General features: G+C 37.9%; 1 protein-coding gene across 15 annotated transcripts in view; it reads left to right on the forward strand.

The window, feature by feature from the left end:
- Positions 1 to 27,973, forward strand: part of PHTF1 (putative homeodomain transcription factor 1) — a 90,899-nt gene that overhangs the window by 12,703 nt on the left and 50,223 nt on the right. For 11 of the 15 annotated variants that reach the window (XR_009257824.1, XR_009257825.1, XR_009257827.1 and 8 more), the window contains exons 4-7: positions 8,065 to 8,094; positions 15,968 to 16,037; positions 16,774 to 16,932; positions 17,182 to 17,259. Coding sequence is in view for 6 of the 15 variants with exons in the window: in XM_058716167.1 (XP_058572150.1) it covers positions 8,065 to 8,094; positions 15,968 to 16,037; positions 16,774 to 16,932; positions 17,182 to 17,259 (337 nt within the window). In the remaining 9 variants the exon portion in view is untranslated. The remainder of the gene's footprint in view (positions 1 to 8,064; positions 8,095 to 15,967; positions 16,038 to 16,773; positions 16,933 to 17,181; positions 17,260 to 27,973) is intronic. The other 4 variants (XM_058716169.1, XM_058716173.1, XM_058716170.1 and 1 more) reach the window with 3 other exon arrangements.

Genomic DNA, 27,973 nt, shown 5'->3' on the forward strand with positions numbered 1-27,973 from the left:
TTTTCTGTAGTAGTCGTGGCCGCACCAGTTTGCATTCCCACAAACATTGCACAAGGGTTCCCTATTCTCCACAACTTTGCCAACACCTATTATTTCGTCTTTTTGATACTAGCCATTCTGACGGGTGTGAGATGACATCTCATTGTGGTTTTGATTTGCTTCCCCGGATAATCAGTGATTTTGAACATCTTTTCATGCGTCTATTGGCCATCTGTATATGTATTTGGAAAAATGCCTATTTAGTTTCTCTGCCCATTTTTTAATTGGATTTTATTTAGTTTTTTGGTATTGAATTCTGTGAGTTATTTATATATTTTGGATATTATTCCCTTATTGAATATATTATTTGCAGATATTGTCTCCCATTCAGTAAGTTGCTTTTTCATTTTGTTGATGGTTTCCTTCACTGAGCAAAAGCTTTTTATTTTGGTGTAGTCCCCCTGTTTATTTTTGCTTTTGTTGTCCATGCCCAAGGAGACATATTAATAAGTATGTTGCTAAGACCAGTGCCTAAGAGTTTACCGCTTATGTTTTCTTTTACGAGTTTTATGATTTCAGGTCGTATATTTAGGTCTTTAATGCATTTTGAGTTTATTTTTGGATGTGGTGGAAGAAAGTGGTCCAGTTAAATTCTTTTGCGTGTAGCTGTCCAGTTTTCCCTAACCATTTATTGAAGAGACTCTTTTTCTCATTGTGTAGTCTTGCTTCCTTTGTTGTAGATGAATTAACCATACAAGTGTGGGTTTATTTCTAGGCCCTCTATTCTGTTCCATTGATCTATGGTTTGTTTTTGTGCCAGAACCATACTGTTTTCATGACTATAGCTCTGTAGTATACTTTGAAATCTGGTATTCTGATACCTCCAGCTTTGGTTTTCTTCTCAAGATTGCTTAGGCTATTTGAGGTCTTTTGGGGCTCCATACAAATTTTAGGATTAGTTTTTTTCAGGTTCTGTGAAAAATGCTATTGCTATTTTGATTGGGATTGCCCTGAATCCATAGATTGCTTTGGATAGTATGGGCATCTTAACAATACTATCCCAATTCATGAGCCATGGCATATCTGTTCACTTATTTGTGTCATCCTGTTTCTTTAATCAGTGGCTTAAAAGTTTTTGAATACAGGTCTTTCACCTCCTTGGCTAAATTTGTTCCTAGGTATTTTATTCTTTTTGGTGAAATCAACAGTGCGTTTGTTTTAAAATTTCTCTTTCTGTAAGTAGTTATTGGTAGAGAGAAATGCAACAAATTTTTGTATATTAACTTTATGCCCTACAACTTTACTGAATTCATTTATTTTAATAGTTTTGGGCAGAGTCTAGGGTTTTCTAGATATAATATTATGTAATCTTCAAATAAGGACGGTTTTACTCCTTCCTTACCAATTTGGATGCCTTTTATTTCTTTTTCTTGTCTGATTGCCACAGCTAGGAGGTCTAGTCAGTACTGTGTTGAATAAAAGTGGTGAGAGGGGACATCCTTGTCTTGTTCCTGATCTTAGAAGGAAAGCTTTCAGCTTTTTACTGCTGATATGATATGAGCTGTGGGTTTGTCATAGATGGCCTTTATTATGTTGCTGAAAGGATCTTTTGAGTGATTAACACCTTTACTAAGGAGCAGTATCATATTTCAGAACTTAATTAAAGTCTACCTTGTTGTTTCTCCCCTGAGTCTCTTTTACTATTCTCACACCAAACACTTTGCTGTGTCACCAACCATGTGGAAGTTTTCCGCAACACCATGCACTTCTCCCTGAAACCACCCAGGAGTCCTACAATTTAACTCAGCTCTGACACTGTCTACTTAGAGATAGTGTCAGCTCCCACACATTAAAGGCTCAGTCCCACTTTGGATACCAGTCGTAAGTAGTAGGTCCCCAGGTTCCCCACAACTTTCTGTCCTTCTTGGCTACAAATCAGGTTCCCATGATCTGCTCCTCAGGTTTGATTAATTTGCTAGGGTGGCTTACAGTACTCAGAAACACTTACTTAGATTCACAAGTTTACTAAAGGATATCATAACAGATGCAGATGAACAGCCAGATAAAGAGATACAGAGGGCAAGGTCTGGGAGGATCCAGAGCATAGGAGCTTCTGTCCCTGTGGAGTTGGGGTGCATCACCTTCCTGGTGTGGATGTGTACAACAACCTAGATGCGCTTTGAACCCCTTACTATGGGGGTTTTTATGCTGAGTTTATTAATCAAGTATAAGGCACCACATGAAGATATATTCAGGTCTTCAGAGTTTCAAAACTTCATGTCCCCTTTCAGAAAGCATGGGAAGACATGTAGTGTATTAGAATGAAATGAGTAACCCATAAAAGGGGAATCCATAGTACCAGGAAACAGGATAGCCAGCACAGAGAGAGGTAAAGGGAATTCCAGGATAATTAAGAGGTGTCCCAGGATGGCAGTTTATATCAGGCCTAGAAAGCAATGAGACCAGAAAGAAGCAAGAGGACAGAAAACTGTGATACAGACATCTTCCAGGGGGAAAGAAAGAAACTGGTATTTGTTGTGTTTTAGCATATTTGGAGCAGATTTGTAACACTTATAGGGAGTTTCAAGTTGAATTAGTAATGTATATGCAGAAAATTAAGTGAGTGAGAAAATGAGGCTTGCCATATATGGCCTTTATTATGTTAAGGTACATTCCCTCTATACCCACTTTGTTGAGAGTTTTTATCATAAATGGATGTTGAATTTTGTCAGATGCTTTTTTTTTTTTTCATCTGTTGAGATGATAGTATGATTTTGATCTTTAATTTTGTCAATGTCCTATATTACATTGATTTGTGGATGTTGAACCATCCTTGCATCCCTGGAATAAATCCCACTTGGTTGTGGTGTATGATCCTTTTGATTTATTGTTGAATTCAGTTTGCTAATATTTTTTCTGAGAATTTTTGCATCTGTGTTCATCAGGGATATTGGCCTATTATTTTCTTGTAGTGTCCTTGTCTGGTGTTAGTATTACGGTAATGCTGGCCTCATAAAATTAGTTTGGAAGCATTCCTACCTCTTCTAATTTTTGAAAGAGTTTGAGAAGGATTGGTATTAATTCTTTGAATGCTTGGTAGGTAGAATTGACTAGTGAAGCCATCTGGTACAGGAATTTTTTTTTTTTAATGTATAGTATTTTTTAAGTTTATTTATTTTGAGAGAGAGAGAGAGCATGAGTAGGGGAGGGGCAGAGAGAGGGAGAGAGAGAGAATCCCAAGCAGGCTCCATGCCATCAGCGTAGAGCCTGATGTGGGGCTGGAACTCATGAACTGTGAGATCATGACTTGAGATGAAAACAAGAGTCGGATGCTCAACTGACCAAGCCACCCCGGTGCCCCTACAGGAATTTTTTTTGACTGGGAGGATTTTGATTACTGATTCAGTCTCCTTACTATTAATCAGTCTGTTCAAATTTTCTATTTCTTCCTGATTCAATTTTGGGAGGTTGTGTTTCTAGGAGTTTATCCTTTTCTTTTAGGCTGCCCAATTTGTTGGCATATAATTGTTCATGTTAGTTTTTTTTTTTTTTTTTTTTGATCCTTTTTTCTTATGGTATCAGTTGTAACATCTCCCCTTTCATTTCTGGTTCTGTTTATTTGAGTCCTCTCACCCCTGCCCCCACCTTGGTAAGTCTAGCTTAGCTGAAGGTTTATTTTGTTTATCTTTTAAAAGAAACTAGCTCTGGTTTTATTGATCTTCTCTTTTATCTTTTTAGTCTCTATTTCATTTGTTTCTGCTCTGATCTTTGCTGTTTCCTTCTACTAACTTTGAGCTTGCTTGTTCCTCTTTTCTAGTTTCTTGAGATGTAAAGTTAAAGTGTTGTTAATTTGTTAGGGTTCTTTACTGATGTAGGTTGGCATTTATTACTATGAACTTCCCTCTTAGGATTGCTTTTGTTTCATCCCCTAAGTTTTGGTATGTTGTATTTTTATTTTCATTTGTTCTCAAAGTTTTAAATATCTCTTTTGACTTCTTCTTTGACTCGTTGGTTATTTATTAGCACGTTGTTTAACTCCACATACATAATTTCATTCTTCTTAAATTTTATTAGACTTGTCTTGTGGCCTAATATGATCTATCCTGGAGAATTTTTTATGTACACTGGATAATGTGTATTCTGTTGCTTGTGGATGGAATGTCCTGCACATATCTGTTAAGTCCATCGTATCTAATGTGTCTTTTGAGGCCAGTGTTTCCTCATTACCTTTAATTTTTATTCCATTTATTTAAACTAATAGAAAAATTCAGTTAACCCATTTCTCCCACCCTTACCCCCAGCTCTTGCAACCACCAATCTGTTTTGTGTATCTATGAGCTTGGTTTGTTTGTATTGTTTTGTTTATTTATTTATTTGTATTTATTTATTTGTATTAAAAAATTTTTTTTTCTAAAAATGTTTAATTATTTTTGAGAGAGTGCAAGCCAGGGATGGGCAGAAAGGGAGACAGAATCTAAAGCAGCCTCCAGGCTCTGAGCTGTCAGCACAGAGCCTGACGTGGGGCTTGAACTCACAAGCAGTGAGATCATGACCTGAGCTGAAGTCGGACGCTTAACCAACTGAGCCACCCAGGCACCTGTGTTTTGTTTTTTTTTAGATTCCACATTTAAGATAGATCATATGTTATTTGTCTTTCTCTGACTTATTTCACTTAGCATAATGCCCTAAGGTCCATCCGTGTTGTTGCAAAAGGCAAGATCTCACAGCCCACAGCTAACATTATTCTCAATGGTGAAGAGCTGGAAGCTCTTCCTCTAAGATCAGGAACAAGACCGGATGCCCATTTTTTTCACTTTTACTCAACATAATATTGGAAGTCCCAGCCGGAACAATTAGGCAAGAAAAAGAAATACAAGGCATCCAAATCAGAAAGGAAGAAGTAAAACTTACTTTTTGCTGATGATATATCATATTTAGAAAACCCTAAAGATTCCACCAAAGACAATGATAATAAATGAATTCAATAAAGTTGCAGGATACAAAATCAATACATAGAAATCTGTTGCATTTCTCTATACTAAGAACAATCAAAACAAGAAAAAAACACAATGAGAATATACCATTTGTAAATATTGATGCACCCAATGTAGGAGCACCCATATATATAAAGCAAATATAAATAGACTGAAAGGGAGAAATAGACAATGATACAGTAATCATTGGGAGCTTCAGTACCCTACTTTCAGCAATGAATATATCATCCAGAGAGAAAAATCAGCAAGGAAACATTGGACTTGAGTAGACCGTATAGAACTAATAGACATCGAAAGAACATTCTGTCCAACAGCAGCAGCAGTGCACATTCTCTTCAAGCACACATGGAAACTTCCACAGGAGAGATCATACGTTAGGTCATAAAACAAGTCTTAACAAATTTAAGAAGATTGAATATATTTCAGGTACCTTTTCTGACCACAGTGGTATTAAATTAGAAATCAATAACAGGAGGAAAACTAGAAGATTCACAAATATGAGGAAATTAAACAGTGTACTCTTGATCAACTGATAGGTCAAAGAAGAAATCAAATGAAATGAAACAATGAAAATGAAAAATTTTATAAATTAACAATGAAGTATTCAAAAAGAAATTAAGAAAACAATTCCATTTACAATAGCATCAAAAGAATAAAATATTTAGGAATACATTTAACCATAGGGGTGAAAGATCTATACACTGAAAACTATGAAACATTGATGAAAGACACTGAAGAAGACACAAATAAATGGTAGATATCTCATGTTCATGGATTGGAAGAATTAATATTGTTAAAATGTCCGTATTACCCAAAGGGATCTACCGATTAAAAACAATCTATCAAAATTCTCATGGCGTTTTTTGCAGATGCAGAAAAAACAAGCCTAAGATTCATATGGAGCTCCAAATAGCTAAAACAGGCATTAATTAAGAGCAAAGCTGGAGGCATCACACTTTCTGATTTCAAATTTTATTACAAAGCTGTAGTAATCAAAACACTATGATACTGGCATAAAAGACACCTGAATAAATGGGACAAAAGAGAGACCTCAGAAATAAAACCATGTGTACCTAGTCAACTAATCTTTGGCAAAGGTGCTAAAAATATACAATGGGAAAAGGAGTCTCTTCAATAAATGATGCTGGGAAAACAGCTGGATATGCTGGATAGGTACCCTCATGCAGAAGAATGATATTGGACCTTTATTTTATACCATACATAAAAATCAACTCAAGATGAATTAAAGACTTAAATGTAAGTCTTTATAACTTCTAGAAGAAAGCAGGGGAAAACTTCCTTGACATTGGTCTTGGCAATGAGTTTTTTGGAGTTGACAACAAAAATACAGGCAACAAAAGCAAAAGTAACAAGTAGGACTACATCAAACTAAAATGTTTTTGCCTAGCAAAGGAAGCAATCAACAAAGCATAAAGGCAACCTGTGGAATGGGAGAAAATATTTGTAAACCATATATCTGATGAGGGGTTAATATTCAGAATATAAGAGGAACTCCTACAACTCAATAGTTAGAAACAAGTAATGCAATTAAAAACAGACAAAGGACCTGAACAGATATTTTTCCAAAGAAGATATATTTACCAATGGCTTTATGAAAAGGTGTTTAGCATCACAAGTCATCAGGGAAATGTAAATCAAACCCACGATGAGATATCACCTCCTACCTGCCAGGATGACTCTTATCAGAAAGTCAAAAAAGGGATGCCTGTGTAGCTCAGTCGGTTAAGCATCCGACTCTTGGTTTTCGCTCGGGTCATGATCTCATGCATGGTTCATGAGTTCAAGCCCTGCACCGGGTTCTGCGCTGATAGTACAAAGCCTGCTTGGAATTCTCTCCCCTTCTCCCTCTCTCTCTCTCTTTCTCTGCCCCTCCCCCTCTCTCTATCTCTCAAAATAAATAAGTAACCTTAAAAAAAAATAAAGTCAAAAAATAGTTAAGTGTTGGTGAGAATGTAGAGAATAGGTAACTTTTATGTACTGTTGGTGGGAATGTAAATTGGTATAGCCATTATGGAAAACGTTATGGAGGCTTTTCAAAAAATTAAAAATAGAACTACCATTTGATCCAGATATCCGTTTTCAGGATATTTGTCCAAAGGAAATAAAATCACTATCTTGAAGAGATCTCTGCACCCCCATGTTCATTGTATTATTCATAGTAGCCAAGATATGAAAACAACCTAAGTGTTCATTGATGGATAAATTGATAAGGAAAATGTGTTATGTATTTGTGTGTGTGTGTGTATAATGGAATATTACTCAATCTTAAAAAAAAAAAAAGGAAATCCTGCCATTTGCAGTAACATGGATGAACCTGAAGAGCATTATGCAAAGTGAAACAGGCCAAACACAGAAAGCAAATACTGCACAATCTCACATGTGGAATGTAAACAAGTTAGACTCATAGAAACAGAGAATAGTCACCAGGTGTTAAGAGATAGAGGAAATGGAGAGATATTGGTCAGAACGTACAAACTTTTACTCATAAGGTAAATAAGTTCCAGAGAGCTAACGTACAGCATGATGACTATAGTTAATAATACTGTATTATATACTTGAATTGGAAATCAAGCATTCCTAGCATACAAAAAAAAAAAAAAATGGCAACTATGTGAGGTGATTGGATATGTTAATTAGCTTGATTCACAATGTCAATGTATATGGAAATGTCACATTGTACTCCTTAAATATATACAATTTTTGTCAATTATACCTCAGTTAAGGGAGGGGGAAAAAGAAAAAAAATGAGGCAGTTACAATTATAGGACAAACAAAATTTCAAAGAAAAGAGATGTCATCATTGATTACTTGGCTTAGCCGGTAACAATATTTATGCAATCACATCACTCTAAACATCAATCACTGATTTAATTAAAACTGGGGTAAAACTGTATCTGGGGGGAAACTGTAGTTTGCGAGGGCATGGGTATGTGTGTTCGGCGGTACAATAATCATCATTAATACCTAGCATGTAGTATGTGCCTGGCATTATCCTAAGCACCACCTACACACTCCTGATCTTTCCTTACTGCAATCCTATAGAAGTAGATGTATTATTCTCGCTTTACAGGCTAAGAAAGCTGTCTCCTCATCTACAATGGTAAGAAATGAATGGATAGTACGTAAAGTCGATGAAAGCGCTGTACACATCTTATTTAGAAATAAGAAAGAATAATGAGGAATTAGGAATTAGGGGTAAGGAAGGGTATTTTTTTGTTATTAGCCTCATAATATAAGTATTGCAGTAAAGATTTAATTTAGAAGAATTTCCTGTCCAAAAGAGAGAAAATGAACTTGCTTGGGTAATAAGATAGATGTATATATGTAATACATTTGAGATAAATGGATAGTTTGATAGACATAGAGGTATATGAATGGTTATGAATATGCCATTGTCTTTTATTTATACCAGTAGCAAAACCCCTCAAATCTCATCAACATTTAGGCATGAACTTTGGAGTTCACTAGACTTAAATGTGTATTATCTTATCTTTGTTTTCCTAATTATTCAGTTCCCTACCTGTAAGAACATTGTTATGTCTCCACCTATTGTCATGGGACTTGCAGTGCCTTCCTGTGGGAGGAGAATCCTTCCCTGCCCCACAGATTTCCAGCTTAGCGAGTGGGGTGTGAGCAGAATGTGACCTTCCTTCCTTTGACCCAGTCCTGTCCTTTCTCATGCCTTTTCCATCCTGTGAGAAGCCGGAGTGCCAAAGCTGGGGTTTGAATTCTTCTGTGGCTTCATCTTCCCACTGACCCCACATTTTCGATTACCAAGACCTCTGGATTCTGTCTTGTAAAACTTTTGACGATGAATACTTTTCCCAATTTATGTTTCTAATTCCCTGGACTGATCTGTTTGCACTCCTCTGTCTGCACGCTGCTGCCTGCAGGCCAAATCCGCGGGAGCACTGCACTGCGGACCTCTGTGTTTTACATATTTATTGTCTGTGCCTTGGTCAGCTGTAGTACAATTGTGGCTGAGGTCAGTAGTCGCCACAGAGATGGTGGAGTCCGCAAGGCCTACAACGCAGTCTGGCCTTTTACAGATAGTTTATCCACTCTTCATCTAAATTACTGGAACAGCCTTTTTTTTTTTTTTTTTTTTTTTTTTTTTTTTTAAACTCCGTTCTCTCTGCCCAGTGTCTCCTCAGCCCTCACATCACTGAAACCGTCTGGTTACTTTGTTCCTGTTTTAACATAAATGGTAAAGCTGTTTCCTGACTTCCTGGTACCCTTATAAAATACATACACACTCTTAACAAGTTATAATCTTCACAGCCTGGGTTCTTACCTTTCCTGCTTCTGTCTCGCCTTACCTTTACCCCTTTTCACTTCCACTCTCCTTTGGCTTTCTTGAACTTTCCTAAGTTTTTGTCATGCTATCTCTTATTTCTGGGTCTTCTCTTATGCTTACCTTTATTCTCCCTTGTGCTGTGCCCCTTGTCTGTCTTTCCAGAGTCTCACACATCCTTAGGTCTCAGGTCAGATATTATTTTCTTTTGGAAATCTTTCTTTGACTTATAAATCTGACCGAGCGGCCCTTCGTGCATGTTCCAGTAGTGCTGTACTTGCCTTGTCGTTGTTTCGTTGTTCATCATTTGCCCTTAAATCGGGTGACTTCCTTCTGTGCCTGACTATAAAGTAATTTGATTCTCTCACAGGCAACAAGATGGAAATTTTAACACACTAAAAGATGGAGATGTGTTATCGGGTTTCCACTTGTCTTTTTTTTCCTGTTGAATACATTGATGGTCCAACAATATTGTAGCAATGCCTCCAGTACTTTCGTCCCTCTGCCTAAAAGGAGGAGCTCCACTGGTCAGGTGGTTCTGATCCTTGGCGGGGTTGCACAGTTACGTTGGGGGCAGCGGGTGGAGAGGCTGTAGCAGGGGCTGCGCAGAGAATTTCCAGGGCACCTTTCTGGCAACTAGGGCAGGGCTGTCCTGCTTCTCTCCTGCGATCTTTCTCCCGGGTTCTTAGGGTAGAGATGGCGTCCACTAAGGAAACTCACTCACATCTCCCAGAGCTTAATCCCACTGAACCTTCCAGAGGCAAGCAGTCTCGCTTGATCTCAAAAGATCCTCTCCCTACATTGATTTGGAATGCATTTTGTACCAGTTAATGAGGGGCAGGATATGTAGTGGTTTGGAAGGAAAATGACTGGGGTAGAATCTCTGTGCCTGGTCTCCTCCTCAGTAAAGCAAGGGTAATCAGAGGTACCTGTCTCACAGGACAGTTCTGAGGATTAAATGAGTTAAACAAGTTAATGTAAGTATATGTAAAGTGCTTAGAATAGAGCTTGGTGCATGTTTCCTCTTACTGTATTATACTATGGAAAGTGTAGGATAAAGCAGAAAAATCCTATACTATGGAATGTGTAGGATAAAGCAGAAAAATCCTAAAAGCATGGCACGTGTTTTTTTATTCTTCCTCTGCATAAACGAGTACAGAGGATTGTGGTGGCTTTCTCATGTCTCTCAAGGACAGGGGTCATAAGTTTATTAATGACTTCTCTCCCTTTAGGACAGAAAAAATGGTAAGGGAGGTTCAGGGGGCATTTTCCTGAGCAACCCTCATACGTTGGCTTTATCGTCTAATTCTATAGTGTACACTTTTTGAAGATAGAGCTATGTTTTGACTTATTGTTGTATACCTAGCTCAGGTGGAGTATCTGGCACATAAAGGCACATGTTGAATATTTGTTGACTAAGTGAACGAATGAATGTATTTCTGTTGCTAAGGGAGGTTTTCGTAGTTTGGTAATTGTCTCCAGTTAATACTAACTCTAATTCTATAATGTTAAAGGTGAAAAGTCTAAAAAGCAAAGGAAGCAGAAAAATTCATTTGCCTCTAAAGTTAAGGCACTTAAAGCTTCTTTAGTTGGAATTGTACTGATGCAAATGTCCACAGGGTCTTTGTCCATTAGAATACAATGCAGTTATGTTTTTACTTTTGAAATTTTAATTTCTGCTTTTGAATATAGCCAAGATAATTATTATTCCCATGGATATTATGTAGATTTCAAAAATTAGTGCATGTGTTTTTTAAAGGATTGTTTCTCTGAAATGTCTAACTTTCAAAATTTGATTTCTTCCAAGATTTAATTTCATTACATTTAAGGTTTTAGAACATTCTTCTGTAAAATCTATAGTTTGTAGTTGAACTATATAGAAACATAGGATCCACTTGTTTGGGTGGATGGAACTAGAGGGTATTAAGCTAACCATAGTAAGTCAGAGAAAGACAGATACCATATGACTTCACTCATGTGGAATTTAAGGTACAAAACAGATGAACATAGGGAAGGGAAGCAAAAATAATAGAAAAACAAGGAGGGGGACAAAACATGAGAGACTCTTAAATATGGAGAACAAACTGAGGGTTGCTGGAGGGGTTGTGGGAGGGGGGATGGGCTAAATGGGCAAGGGGCATTAAGGAGGACACTTGTTGGGATGAGCACTGGGTGTTATATGTAGGGGATGAATCACTGGATTCTACTCCCAAAATCATTATTGCACTATATGCTAACTAAATTAATTAATTAATTTAAAAAAGCTAGAAACATTGCATCACCCCCAAAAAAGATGACTACATTTATTTAAACAGAGCTGAAGATCAATACTGGCTCAATGTCTAAAATTGGGAAATAGCAAATGGCTGTAACCTTTAATTTTTGCTTTAATTTTAAAGGTTAAATACCTAATTTTTAAAACTTGTTTAGCATTTATATATGTTGATTATGAAATTAGAATCCATCTTTTAAAAGTTTTGAAGTAGTGATACAAAACTGTTAGGCAAACCAGGAGTTTATAACACAAAAGAAAATTCACAAACTTACTTTTGATTCATAATATACAGCAAGGTTATTAGGGTTTTTAAGCCCTGAGTTTTTCCTGTAAAAAACTTGTCTATATGTTAATAAAATTGAGTAAATGCCATCCCTTTGGAGCAATAATGATTAATTTAAGAAACATTAGAAGCTTGGAGATGTAGCAAGTACTCTATAAAAGTCCATGCATTTTTATCTTTTAGGAGAAATGAATATATGTCTAATAACATCACAAATTAAGCTGCTTTAATTTGAGGTGGTAGATGATAAAGGCCCTGAAAGGATTCTTTCTTCATGCCCTGAAAAAAAGTTTAGGACTAGATTTTTGGTTAAATGTGGTAGATTAGCCATACACATTTATAATCTCTCCCTTCTGAATCACTACTAAGTTATATGAAAGGAATCCATAAAGGGGTTGTATAGAATGGGTACCTCCCCAAAGTCAAGGAAAAAGATTGAGGAAGGTCTCAGCAAATGAGAAATCTACATACATTTGGAAGATAAAAAATGAATGGAAGAGAGTGTCAGGAGAGCATAGGAGAATGCCAGTTGGCCTGCAGAGCTCCCCAGAGAGGCTTAGGACTTGAATGCACCAAGGTTCTATGTGAGGCAGAGGTGAGCCACAGGGCTAAAAATAGGGGATTAAATGACCTTTGTATACAGAGAGGTTGGACCTCCAGTCTTCTCATCAATCCCTTAAAGACAGGCAACAGTGCCCTTTATGAAGGAGACCACTGGTATTCTGCGAAAATTCATTGGAGAGGGTCTGTGGACAGCGAAGAGCAGGGAAGAATCATACTAAAACCAGAATTGTGACCCCCCCCCCCCCCACGTTGGTTTAATCTCAGAACTTCCATCACAGAAATCTGTAGCCTTCCTATCCCTCCAGATATGGACATTTGGTGATTCCCTCTAGCTGGTTGATTACACTGAAGTGAAACCCCAAATCTATAAGCTATGCTCATATACACAGAGCTTCCAATAAGTTTTAAAGAATTTCTAGACATATCGGATAAAGAGTTAGTATCCAAAATCTATAAAGAGTTTACCAAACTCAGTACCTGAAAAACAATCCGGTGAAGAAATGGGCAGACGACATGAATAGACACTTTCCAAAGAAGACATCCAGATGCCCAGCAGATACATGAAAAGATGCTCAACATTTGCTCATCATCAGGGAAATACAAATAAAAACCACATTGAGTTACCACTTCACACCGGTCAGAGTGGCTAAAATGAACAACCCAGGAAACAGATGTTGGCGAGGATGTGGAGAAACGGGAACCCTCTTGCACTGTTGGTGGGAATGCAAGCTGGTGCAACTGCTCTGGAAAACAGAATGGAGGTTCCTCAAAGAATTAAAAATAGAACTATCTTATGACCCAACAATAGGAATTTATCCAAAGGATACAGGAGTGCTGATTCATAGGGGCACATGTACCCTAATGTTTACAGCAGCACTGTCAACAATAGCCAAATTATGGAAAGAGCCTAAATGTCCATCAACTGATGAATGGACAAAGAAGATGTGGTTTATATATATAGTGGAATACTACATGGCAATGAGAAAGAATGAAATCTTGCCATTTGCAGAAATGTGGATGGAACTGGAGGGTATTATGCTAAGTGAAATAAATCAGGCAGAGAAAGATATCATATATGGAACTGGAGAAACTTAACAGAAGACCATGGGGGAAGGGAAGGGGAAAAAATAGTTTCAAACAGAGAGGGAGGCAAATCACAAGAGACTCTTATAAGAGAACAAAGAGAACATAAGAGAACAAACTGAGGGTTGATTGGGGGTGCTGGGGAGAGGGGAAAACGGTTGATGGGCATTGAGGAGGGCACTTGTTGGGATGAGCACTGGGTGTTGTATGTAAGCGATGAATCATGAGAATCTATTCCCAAAGCCAAGAGCACACTGTATACACCATATATTAGCTAACTTGACAATAAATTACATTAAAAAAAAATTTCTGTTGAAGTAAAACATGCTCAGGAAATATGGATATACGTATATGTATATAACAGAATTTTCAATGTACAGATTGAGGAATTTCCACAAACTGAACATAACCGTGTAACAAGCACTAAGATCAAGAGATGGATAATTAGCAGTACCATAGAAGCTTCCCTCACATACTGTTCCAGTCACTGCTACCAGCAGAGGTACACCAGTATCCCAACTGCTAGTGCTATAGATTAATTTTACCTTTTTGAACTTTATATAAGTGAAATTATACAGTACATACATTTTTTAATCTAATGTGTTCTGTTCAGTGTTATGTTTGTGAGATTCATTCATGTCGTTGTATAATTATAGTTTATTTAGCACAACACTACAATTACCCATTCGGCTATTGATGGGCAACGTATGAGTGTTGATGGGTAGTTTCCAATTTGGGGCTCTTACAAATAATTCTTCTATGAACATTTTATACACATTATTTGGTGAAATACATACACATTTGTCTTGGGTATAAACCTTGAAGTAGAATACTTAGTCCATCAGGTTTTCAGCACCTCATTCTAGTATATAAGGAAACAGCCAATGTTTATTAGATATTTGACTAAATCCCCAAAGTAAAAGAGAATAGAAAGGAATGAACCCAAAGAGTCAAAATGAAAAATTTAATAGAGAAATTTGAGGAAATTTCTGGAAAGCAGAATAAAAAGACAAAAGAGGTAGAAAATAGAAGAGAAAGTTAAGTCTTGGAAGAAATATGAAAATAAATTATAGGAAAACTTCCTTAAAGCTGAAAGACATTGATTTCCGTATAGAAGGGATTTTTCAGCACAATAGATGTAAAAGACTCCTATCAAGGCACATCATTCTGAAATTTCTGAACACCATGAATAAAGTGGAGATTCAGAGGAAAGAAACAATTCATGCTCAAAGGATCAGGAATCAGAAATGCACTGGAGTTTGCAACAGCAACATTGGAAGCTAGAAAACAGAACAATGTCTTAATTCCTGAAGGAAAATTGTTAACAACTTTGAATTCTACACCTAGCGTAACCTTTAATTAGGCATAAGGGTAGACTGAATTCATTTTCAGACATGTAAGGATTAAAAAGGTTATCTTCTGTGACCCCTTTCTCAGGAAGCATGTGAAGGATGTGCTTCAGGAAGACAGGTGTAGGAGCTAGAGATTCACCGCAGAGGTGAAGGGGGTTGTCAGAGTGAGAGTGAGAAGTCCTGCATTACAGTCAGCTGTGTAGCAGGCCTGGAGAACAACTAATCTGATTACAACATGAAGATAGAAGGTTCTGGGAAGGGTCTTTCCAAAAAAAAAAAATTTTTTTTAAGAAATAAAAGACTTTGATTAATTTTCTGGCATTTGAGTATTTGAAAATGATAAATATTTTAACCGACCATGAATGAAAATATAAAATAAGGCTTACAGGGAATATTTCATGATGATCATATTATAACTATTGATTACTGATTTATCAAAAATGAATATAACTATATTGTAAGGATATATGTTTCAGGGGTAGAAGTTAGGATGTGGGGATTAGCTGTATAAGAGAACTAAATTCTTACATGCTGTATTAGGAATTGGTAAATTATTTTTCGAATCAATAAATGAAATAATGGCAGTATAAACATATTATTTAGAAGTATGGAAGTAAATACCAAGAGAAATAGTTCAAAAAAAAAAAAAGGATGAAAGTTATTTGTTTTTGATGAGAGGAGAGGTGGGGGGGAGGGTAATGAGGGGGCTGCTATTTTGTACTTACTGATCCTTTGGCATTGTTGGATTTTTTTTTTTTATTTAAAAAAAATTCCTTTAAAAAAAAAAAAAAAACAAAAAACAAACCAAAACATTACTAGGCTCCACACCCAATGTGGGTCTTGAACTTGTGACCTCAAGATTAAGAGTCACATGCTCTATGCCTGAGCCAGCCAGGTGGCCCTATTGTTGGATCATTTTAAAAAGTGGTAAAAGTATATTTTTTGCATTACTTGATAAACTAAAAACTAAAACATTAATGATAAGTTCTTTTAAGGAACATTAGGATTAAAGTGTCCCCGTTAAAAGGGAGTCAGATATAAAGAAAAAAAAATGTGAGTCTACCTTTTGTATTTAAAAGAGCTTTTTCGCCTTATCTCTGGTTTTGTTTTGTTTTATTCTAGGGCTTCAAAAACAAACCAAAAAAGATGGGTCACATAAAACCAGACTTGATTGACGTGGACTTAATCAGAGGTGAGTTCCAACTTTGGCTCATTTCTTATGTATATTATTATATTATTTCATAGTGGTGCTAGATATTATCTTCCCTTTATGATGGTACTTTAATCTCCAAAAGGAATATTCTTCCCTCATTCAGGCCTTCCTTAGGATTTTTTCCCCTTTGCTTTGGTACTGTGTGGCTATATAAATTATATATATGGTGTCCATAAGGGTAAATTTATATACATGGTGTCCATAAGGGTAAAAAAGGGATGAACTTGGAAATTGCTGTTGTGTAGTTGAGAAAAATATACTGTATAACATTCATGTAAGCCTGATTTATTTTGAGCTCCTGTCTTAGTGAGTGAGGCAAGGAGTTATATTTAATGAACATCTGAGAGGATTCTTTTAATTTTTTTTGTTATTATTTTTAATGTTTTTATTTATTTTTGAGACAGAGAGAGACAGAGCATGAGCAGGGGAGGGGAAGAGAGAGAGGGAGACACAGAATCCGAAGCAGGCTCCAGGCTCTGAGCTGTCAGCACAGAGCCTGACGCGGGGCTCGAACTCACAGACTGTGAGATCATGACCGGAGCTGAAGTCGGATGCTCAACCGACTGAGCCACCCAGGCGCCCCGAGAGGATTCTTTCTAACTGAACTGGTTATGTGTTGATTTTTACTCTCAGCTGTTTTTAATATAGTGTTACAAGGAAGCATTACTATAGTATATCTAAATGTTTGATGTTTTGTTTCATTGTATATTTAAAGGCTCAACATTTGCCAAAGCCAAACCTGAAATTCCGTGGACATCTCTGACTCGAAAGGGGCTTGTTCGAGTTGTCTTTTTCCCATTGTTCAGCAATTGGTGGATTCAGGTTACCTCTTTAAGAATCTTTATTTGGCTGCTACTGCTTTACCTCATGCAAGGTAATTGGAGGGGTGGAATAAATTATGACAGGTTTTTTTGTTTTGTTTTGGTTTTTTGCTGCTTTTGCTATTAGATGATGCAGACCTTACTGTTCTTAGTTTTACCCTTCCTTCAAGAGTTTAAAGTACAAAGAAATGAAGGAACGTACGCCATTTGGGGATCATCTTCGATTTATTAGCTCACAGAGAGCAAACATGATTGTCTAACTCTCTTCTCTTGAATTTCTTTCTACCTGTCTTGCTGGCCAGGCCTTTTCAATCTTTTCTTCTGTGTGACCTTTGAATATTGGATTACCTCAAGATTGGATCCTGGATTCTCTTCTCTAGGTACTCTCGTCAAGCCCCATTGCTTTAAAATAGCTGATCAACTGGTGATTCTCAAATTTATATCTCCAGGCCAGATCTCTCTGCTGAACTTCAGACTTCTAAATCCAACTGCCTGCGTTTAGGCATTTCTGTATAGAGATTTAACAGGTATCTTGAACCTAATCCTATCCAAAATGGACCTCTGGATTTTTTTTTTTTCATCATAGTCCACGACGCTAGCATCACTTTGCCTAGACCACTGGAATAATGTCTACTCTGAGCCTTCTTTCTACCAACCATTATTTTTACAGCAACTAGACAAATCTTTTACAGTAGAATTCATATCATGTCATTTTCCTGGTTAAAACTCTTGAGAGATTTCTCATTGCCCTTGGAGTAAAAATCCAGACTCCTCACCACGGCTTCAGTGCCCTACGTGGTCTGTTCCCTGCTGACTTCTTAGAGGTCGTGTCTTACTGCTCTCCTCCTTGTTTGCTGTAGGCATACTGGCCCTTTTTCTGTGCTTCATACAGAACTCTGCATTCTGTTTGAAGGCTATCTTTTTTCTCATCTTTAGGATCTGAACTCAGATGGAACTTTCATAGAGAGGGCAGCCCTATCTGTACCTTCTAATTTTTTTTTTTTTTTTAATGCTTATTCATTTTTGAAAGAGACGAGTCAAGGGGGGAGGGGCAGAGAGAGAAGGAGACAGAATCTGAAGCAGGCTCCAGGCTCCGAGCTGTCAGCACCAAGCCCGATGTGGGGCTAGAACCCACAAACCTCGAGATCATGTTTTTGGATGCTCAACCAACTGAGCCATGCAGGTGCCCCATGTACCTTCTAAATAGTCCTACCATTCCCCAGGAATCTATTTTAATTTCTTTTTTTTTTTTAATTTTTTTTAAATTTTTTAATGTTTTTATTTATTTTTGAGACAGAGAGAGACAGAGCATGAGCAGGGAGGGGCAGAGAGAGAGAGAGGGAGACACAGAATCCGAAGCAGGCTCCAGGGTCTGAACTGTCAGTACAGAGCCTGACGCGGGGCTTGAACTCATGGACTGTGAGATCATGACCTGAGCTGAAGTCGGACGCTTAACCGACTGAGCCACCCAGGCGCCCCTCTATTTTAATTTCTGTATTCCACAACTACCTGATGTTGACGTTTCTCTTCTACATTCAGGGACCCAGCACGTTCTCTTTACCACTATATGGCCACTGCCTACCAGGAATACTTTCTGAAAGGGGACCGTGTATATACTATGGTTATACCTAAGCAAAAAAGACATGAATTAGAACAGAGTAGGTGAAGGTTGGGTTAGGGTGGAAGGATTTGGAGTGACTTTTATTTTATCTGTGTCAGTTTTTTTGAATTAACTTATAGTGGGAAAGATAAATCTATGAATTTATGGATCTGTAAGTTCAGTTTTCTAAAGTTGTGACAATGCTGTCCAATAGAATTTTGATGATGCTAGAAGTGTTCTATGTCTCACTACCCAGTGCAGTAGCTGTTAGTCATGTGTGGTTTTTGTGAGTACTCGCAATGTGGTTAGTGTGACTAAGGAACTGAATTTTAATTTTATTTAATTGGAAATAAATAGCTGTCATTTTAATGGCTGCATAATATTCCATCATATGAATACACTGTCATTTAAAATGATCGTTTTCATGTCTATGTGAGTCTCTCATATGGATTTACCATAAATACTTTTTATAGCTACTTAGTATTCCATTATATAAAAGTATCATAATTTAAATAACTTTCCATATTATGAACATTTAGATTATTCCTGGGTTTTTATCCCTATTAATAATGCCATCATGAACAAAATTTTCCATATTTTATATTATTTCCTTAGAATTTATTCTCTGAAATAGAATTAAGAGATTGAAGAATGTAAACATTTTAAGGCTTTTAGTACATAAAATGAAATTGCTGGGGGCACACTTCTTTTTGGAAAGTAGTGGATGACAGTGCTTGTCTTAGCACAATCTGACTATCATTATTATAATTTTAAAAAATGTTACCTAATTGAATGTACAAAAAAAATTGTGTGTTACTCATATAGTTTGCATTTTTTGGTTGCTTATAAAAATGAACTTGTAAATGTTTTTCCACATGTTATTGAAGAATTTAAATTATATATATTAATTTTCATATATGCCATGGTCTATTTCTAAACTACATATTCTGCCCCATCAGCTTATCTGGTTATTCTCGTATCTGTACCACATTTCTTTAATTATTATTGTTGTTTAATATGTAGTAACATTGAGTAGTATTCCTTTTCAGCATTTCTCAGATGTTTTTACTTGCTTACTTTTTCAAAATAATTTAGAATTATTTTATCCTAATCAAAGCGAAAAACTAATTTGGAATTAGACCGTAACTTCCCCCTTCCCATGAAGATTTTGATATATTTAGGGGGAGTGGGGAGAAAATTGATATATTTCACCTTTTAATCAAGTCTTCTGTTACATCTCTATTTATTAAAGCTTTGTAGGATTTTTAGTTCTTAGATCTTCCTAAAGTTTTTTTTTTTTTAATTTATTTTTTTTTAACGTTTATTTATTTTTGAGACAGAGAGAGACAGAGCATGAACGGGGGAGGGTCAGAGAGAGGGAGACACAGAATCTGAATCAGGCCCCGGGCTCCGAGCTGTCAGCACAGAGCCTGACGTGGGGCTAGAACTCACGGACCGCGAGATCATGACCTGAGCCGAAGTCGACCGTTTAACTGACTGAGCCACCCAGGCGCCCCTTCCTAAAGTTTTTTAGGAAGATTTTTTAATCCAGTAAAATATATATAACATATACTTTACCATCTTCACCGTTTTTACATATACAGTCGGTGGCATTAAGTCCATTTACATTGTTAGGCAACCATCACTGCCGTCCATCTCCAGAACTTTTTTCATCTTTCCAAACTGAGACATAGAACAATAATTCCCCAATTCCTCCCCTCTTGGGCTCCGGGCAACCATTCTACTTTCTCTCTGAACTCTACTTTCACAGTTCCTCTGTGACTACCTAGAGTAGTCTGGGTACCTCATGTAAGTAGAACATTGCAGTATTTGTCCTCTTGAGCCTGGCTTATTTCACTTAGCATAATGTTATCAAGGTTCATCCATATGTAGCACATGTATTTCCTTCCTTTTGAAGGGTAAATAAGAATCCATTATGTGTATATCCCATATTTCATTTAAATATTCATCCATCAATGGACACTGGGTACTTCTACATTAAAGTAAAATATTTATGTGTTTATTTTTGTTGTTGCTGCTGCAGATATGATACTTTTTATTTTATAAATTTCAACTGGTTAGTGCTGTTACATTTGAAGGCTGTTTATGTTTAAAATTGTTATAACCGGCCTCTTTATTAACCTCTCATTAATTTGAATAGTTTTTCAGTGCTCCTCTCAGATTTTCTTATTATACAACCATGTTTTTGGCAAATAATGAAAATCTGGTCTCATTTTTCATGCATTTCATTTACTATTATTGAATTAGTCAACATTTTCAGAGCAGCGTTTAGGTGATAACAGTAAGAATGGTCATCCTTGTTTTGGTCTCGATTCAGAATGTCTTCATTAGTATGATGTGTGTTCACTTACTCTTTAGTATATAAGGGACATATTTTTATATTCCTGTAATTTTAGAAGAGCTTGGCATTTAAGATTAATTACAAATCAGGAACAAATGTTAATTTTTGTGGAATGCTTTTTCACCATAGGAATTGGCCAAACTCAGTGGTTAAAGGTACAGTCCTTCACAAGACTGTCCTCACTTCAGACACCAGCCTCACTTTGGGATTCCCCAGTGCTACCCTAACTTCTGACCCCCTGGCTACAGTTTTGAGGGTCCCCCACTCATTCCTGCATGTTTGATAATTCACTCCCAGAACTCAGGAAAGTGTTATACTTACAATTACAGTTTTGTAATATTAAGAGTATATTATTATACAAATTAGAACAGATGCATAGTGTGAGAGGATTCAAAATAGGAAGTTTTCATCATCCTCAGGGATATGGTACCCATTCTGCCATGATGGGTAGCAAAGCTGACAGACTAGTGTCAATCAGGGATGCTCACCCAAGCTTTGGTATCCATAATTTTTATCGAGGATTTATTATGTAGGTATAACTGATCGAGTAATTGATCAAGTGGCCAACTCAGTCTTCAGCCTTTGTTCCCTCCCCACCCTTTCCCAGAGGTCAGGCTGATATAATGTGCCTCAGAGCCTCAACCCTCTAATCACATGGTTGGTCTTTCTGGCATGGCTACCCCATCTGCAGCCACCTCATTGGCATAAACTATCAGGTATGGTCCAAGGGGCCCACTGTGAATAACCAAGGTACTTCCATCACTTGAAAAATTCCAAGGATTTAGAGGTTACCTCCCAGGAATCAGGGACAAAGGCCTTTTACATAATTGCCAATTGAGATGATTTGTATATATATCACCCAAATTATGTTATTAAATTATTGGATTAAATCAGTTCAGTAAACAAACATGTAAGTGCCTACAATGTGTGCACAAGTCGTCTGTCTGGGCTCTGAGATACATTTTTCACTCCAGCATAAACCCTGCATGGTCTTGGTGAATTATTCTTTGTTATATTGTCAAATTTACTTTGATAGTATTTCAGTTATTCATTCAACAGATAATAAGTGCCTCTTATGTGCTGCATACTGATCTAGCTATATATAGCAGTGAACCCAAGAGACAAAAAAATCCCTTCATTCATGGTGCCTGCTTTTTAGTAGTAAATTTATATCCATATTCATAAGCCAGCAAGATCTGTAGTTTATTGTTTTGGTGCCATCATTTTTATGTTTGGGTGATAGGCTGTTAGAGCATGAAATGAATTTGGTAGCTTTTTCTCCACATAGGAATAGTTTATATAGCACAAGAATTATCTTTTTTTTTTTTTTTAATGTTTATTTATTTATTTTTGAGAAAGGGAGTGAGAGCGTGAGCAGAGGAGGGGCAGAGACAGAGAGGGAGACAGAGAATTCCAAGCAGACTCTGCACTGTACACATAGAGCCTGATGGCGGGGCTCAAACTCACAAACCATGAGATCGTGATCTGAGCCAAAATCAAGATTCAGACACTTAACTGACTGACCTACCCTGGTGCTCTATTTTAATTAATTATTTTTTTATTGGAGAGAGAGAGATCAAGCATGCACAAGGGGGAGAGGGGCAGAGGGAGGGAGGAGGGAGGGAGGGAGGGAGGGAGGGAGGGAGGGAGAGAGAGAGAGAGAGAGAGAGAGAGAGAGAGAGAGAGAGAGAGAGAGAGAGAACATCTTAAGCAGGCTCCATGCTCAGCACAGAGCCGATGTGGGACTTGATCTCGTGACCCGAGTCAAAATCAAGAGTGGGATGCTCAACTGACTAAGCCACATAGGCGCATCTAAGAATTAATTTTACATGAAAGTCTGAAAGAACTCACCTATTAAATTGTATCTGGAGTATTTTGGATGTAGTTTTTGATATTTTTCTGTTTCTTTCACCATCTGTTTCTTTGGACAGTTCATATTGCATAGAGCAGTTCATAGCATAGTAATTAAGAGTAAGGACTCGAGCCCAGTTGGCTGGGTTCAGATCCCAGCTTTGCTAATTGCTACCTGTATAATTGTGGGAAATTATTAGAAAATACTGATCCTCAGAGCAGAACAGCACTTCATAAGGTGTGTCATACAGCATCTAGCTATTTCTTGGTAGAAAGCCTTTTGAAATATCCAGATTATTGTCAGAAAGGCAAATCCTTCAAACACATCATTCTCTTTCTCTGTGACCTGAGACTTCAGGTTTTCACTCAGCTGATGTGTTGGTGGATCGTATTGTCGGAAGTTATGTGCTTTTACCTTGTACTTTTAAAATTGATAGGTTTTTGGCTGCCACCTGGAGCAGGAGCGGGGGGAGAGTGCGGGGTGGGCGGCAGCGGTGCTGGTGGTGACTCCGCCACAGAGCAGGAGGGCCAGGGCAACACGCTCACTCTGTCCCCGGTGAGCGGCGTGTGCAGGGAAGGCGCTCAGGGTGGCGACTGTGGCCGGGGCTGCGGTGTCCCCTGAGTGGCGGCGACAGCCTTGGCAGTGCCCCCCAGCAAAAGCCGGTTCCTTTCCTGTTGGGAGCGTGGGGCTGGGGCCCAGGGGACCCTGGGCCACGGAGAGCAGGAAGAGGATGGACTGCCCAGCCCTCCCCCCCCCCCCCACCCCCACCCCCCACCCCTCATCCCCCACCCCCCACCCCATGGAAGAAGGAGGAAGTGATCCGAAAATCTGGACTCAGTGTCAGCAAGATTGATGTCAACTAGTTCAGTCCAAGTGGTAAGAAGTTCAGAAGCAAACCTCGGTTGGCAAGGTACCTGGGAAATACTGTGACCTCTGCAGTTTTGACTTCAGAACTGGAAAGATGATGCCTGGTAAATTACAGAAGAATGAACAGAGACTGTGGAATGATTCTCTCAATCAAAATAAATTGTATATTGTGTCGCCTTTATGCTCTAGCTGTGCTGGACTACTCCTAATACTTAACCATGGCATGTGCTTTCAAGATTCTGCTTGCTCAGGTGCTATTTCCTCTGCTTGGAATGTGCTTCCCCCCTTCCTCTCCATCTGGTGGACTCCTACTCATCCAACGCCCAGCTCCATTGTCTCCACCTCTGTAAAGCCTGCTCCTGCATTCATCAGGCAGAACCAGCCCCTTCTTCCATAATGCCTCCCTGGTGCTTTGCCATTGTATTTATGATTGTTTGCTTCAACTAGACCCTGAACTCCATAAGGGCAGGGACTGTCCTTCCTTCCTTCCTTTCTTCCTTCCTTTCACCCTCCCTCCCTCCCTCCCTCCCTCCCTCCCTCCCTTCCTTCCTTCCTTCCTTCCCTAGCACATAGTAAGTGCTTAATGTTTGCTTCTTGTTTGTTTGATTTAATATCCACCTCGTTCCAGAAATGTATAGTGCTCATAAATATTGAATACAAGCAGCAAGGGAAAGAAGAAGAAGGGAAGACAGATCAGGTTTGCAGCAGACCTGACCACAGAAACTCTGCGGGCCAGAAAGGAGTGGCAGGATGTATTCAACATGCTGAATCAGAAAAATATGCAGCCAAGAGTTCTTTATCCAGTAAGGCTGTCACTCAAAATGGAAGGAGAGATAAAGAGTTTCTCAGACAAACAAAAACTAAAGGAGTTTGTGAGCACTAAACCATCCCTGCAAGAAATTGTAAGTTGGACTCTTTGAGTGGAGAAAAGATGAAACAAAACAAAAAAGACCAAAAGCAACAAAGATTAGAAAGGACCAGAGAACATTACCAGAAACTCCAATTCTACAGGCAACACAATGGCACTAAATTCATCTTTCAGTACTCACTCTAAATGTCAATGGACTAAATGCTCCAGTCAAAAGACATAGGGTATCAGGATGGGTAAGAAAACAAGCCCCATCTGTATGCTGCTTACAAGAGACCCATTTTAGATCTAAAGATATCTACAGATTGAAAGTAGGGGATAGAGAGCCATCTATCATGCTAATGGTCGCCAAAAGAAAGCCAGAGTAACCATACTTACATCAGATGAACTAGATTTTAAAATAAAGACTGCAGTAAGAGATGAAGAAGGGCATTATATCATAATTAAGGGGTCTATCCACTAAGAGGATCTAACGATTGTAAATATTTATGCCCTCAACAAGAAAGCACCCAAATATATAAATCAATCACAAACATAAGCTCATTAATAATAACACCATGATAGTAGGGGACTTCAACACCCCGCTTACAGCAATGGACAGACCGTCTAAGCAGAAAATCAACAAGGAATCAATGCCTTTGAATGATACACTGGACTGGATGGACTTAACAGATATATTCAGAACATTTCATCCTAAAGCAGCAGAATACACATCCTTCTCTAGTGCACATGGAAAATTCTCCAGAATAGATCACATAGGGGGACACAAATCAGCCCTCAGCAACTACAAAAAGATCAAGATAATACCTTGCATATTTTCCTACCACAACACTATGAAACTTGAAATCTATCACAGGAAAAACCTTGGAAAGACCATGAATACTTGGAGATTAAGGAACATACTACTAAAGAATAAACGGGTTAACTAAGAAATTAAAGAGAAGATGAAAAAAATACATGGAAGCCAATGAAAATGAAAACACGACAGCCCAAAACCTCTGGGATGCAGCAAAGGCAGTCATAAGAGGGAAGTATATAGCAATCCAGACCTTCCTAAAGAAGGAAGAAAGGTCTCAAATAAACAGCCTAACCTTACACCTTAAAGAGCTGGAAAAAGAACAGCAAAGAAAGCCCAAAACCAGCAGAAATGGGAAATAATAAATATGAGAGAGGAGGGCTCACAGCCAACCCTGCAGAAATACAAACAATAATAAGAATATTATGAGCAATTATATGCCAATAATTTGGGGAATCTGGAAGAAATGGACAAGTTCCTAGAAACATAAACTACCAAAACAAACAGGAAGAAATAGAAAATTTGAACAGAGCCATAACCAGTAAAGAAATTGATTCAGTAATCAAAAATCTCCCAACAAACAAGAGTCCAAGGCTGGATGGCTTTCCAGGGGAATTCTACCAAACATTTAAAGAAGAGTTAACACCTATTCTTCTGAAACTGTTCCAAAAAATAGAAATGGAAGGGAATCTTCCAAACTCATTCTATGAGGTCAGCATTACCTTGATTCTGAAAACAAAGACCCCACTAAAAAGGAGAACTACAGACCAATTTCTCTAATGAACATGGATGCAAAAATTCTGAACAAGATAGCCAGCCAGACCCAACAACACATTAAAAGAATTATTCACCACGATCAAGTGGGATTTATTCCTGGGATGCAGGGCTGGTTCAATATCTGCAAGTCAATCATTGTGATATATCACATTAATACCAGAAAGGATAAGAACCACATGATCCTCTCAATAGATGCAGAGAAAGCATTTGACAAAATATAACATCCTTTCTTGATAAAAACCCTCAAGAAAGTAGGGATAGAAGGATCAGACCTCAAGATCATAAAAGCCATATATGACAGACCCACCACTAATATCATCTTTAATGGGGAAAAACTGAGACTTTTCCCCCTAAGGTCAGGAAAGAGACACGGATGCCCACTGTTGCCACTGTTATTCAACATAGTGCTGGAAGTCTTGCCTCAGCAATTAGACAACACAAAGAAATAAAAGGCATCTAAATCAGCAAGGAGGAAGTCAAACTGTCACTCTTCAGAGATGACGTGATCATCTATGTGGAAAACCCAAAAGACTCCACCAAAAAACTGCTAGAACTGATTCATGAATTCAGCAAAGTCACAGGATATAAAATCAATGTACAGAAATAGGTTGCATTTCTATACACTAATAATGAAACGGCAGAAGGAGAAATGCAAGAATTGATCCCATTTACAATTGCACCAAAACCCATAAAATATATAAGAATAAACCTAATCAAAGAGGTGAAAAATCTTTACACTGAAAACTATAGAAAGCTTATGAAAGAAATTGAAGAACCTCCCCGCCCCCCCCCCACAATGGAAAAACATTCCATGCTCATGTATTGGAAGAACAAATATTGCTAAAATGTCAATACTGCCCAAAGCAATCTACATATTCAATTCAATTCCTATCAAAATAATATGAGCATTCTTTCTTCACAGAGCTAAAACAAACAATCCTAAAATTTGTATGGCACCAGAAAAGACCCCGAATAGCCAAAGCAATCCTGAAAAAGAAAACCAAAGCTGGAGGCATCACAATTCTGGACTTCAAGCTGTATTACAAAGCAATAATCATCAAGACAGTATGGTACTGGCACAAAAACAGACACATAGATCAATGGAACAGGTAAAGAGCCCAGAAACAGACCCATATTTATATGGTGAACCAATCCATGACACAGGTAGAAAGAATATACAATGGAAAAAAGACAGTCTCTTCAGCAAATGGCACTGGGAAAACTGGACAGCATGAAAGCTCTTTGTGCAGAAGAATGAAACTGGACCACTTTCTTACACCATACACATAAATACATTCAAAATGAATGAAAGACCTAAACATAAGACAGGAAGCCATCAAAATCCTAGAGGAGAAAACAGACAACAGGCTCTTTGACTTCAGCCACAGTAACTTCTTACTTGACATGTGTCCAGAGCCAAGGGAAACAAAAGCAAAAATGAATTATTGGGACCTCATCAAGATAAAAAGCTTCTGGACAGGAAAGGAAACAATCAGCAAAACCAAAAGCCAACCAATGGAATGGAGAAGATAGTTGCAAATGAAATATCAGATAAAGGGTTAGTATCCAAAATCTATTAAGAACTAATCAGACTCAACACCCAGAATCCAAATAATCCAGTGAAGAAATGAAGACATGAATAGACGCTTTTCCAAAGAAGACATCCAGATGGCTAACAGACACATGAAAAAATGCTCAACATCACTCACCATCGGGGAAATACAAATCAAAACCGCACTGAGATACCACCTCACACCAGTCAGAGTGGCTAAAATTAACAACTTAGGCAACAACAGATGTTGGCGTGGATGTGGAGAAAGAGGAACCCTTTTGCACTGCTGGTGGGAATGCAAACTGGTGCAGCCACTCTGTAAAAGAGTGTGGAGGTTCCTCAAAAAATTAAAAATAAAACTACTCTATGACCCAGCAATTGCACTACTAGGTATTTATCCAAGGGATGTAGGAGTGCTGA

The sequence above is a fragment of the Neofelis nebulosa genome, chromosome 2, assembly GCF_028018385.1.
Source record: "Neofelis nebulosa isolate mNeoNeb1 chromosome 2, mNeoNeb1.pri, whole genome shotgun sequence".
Taxonomy (NCBI): Eukaryota; Metazoa; Chordata; class Mammalia; order Carnivora; family Felidae; genus Neofelis; species Neofelis nebulosa.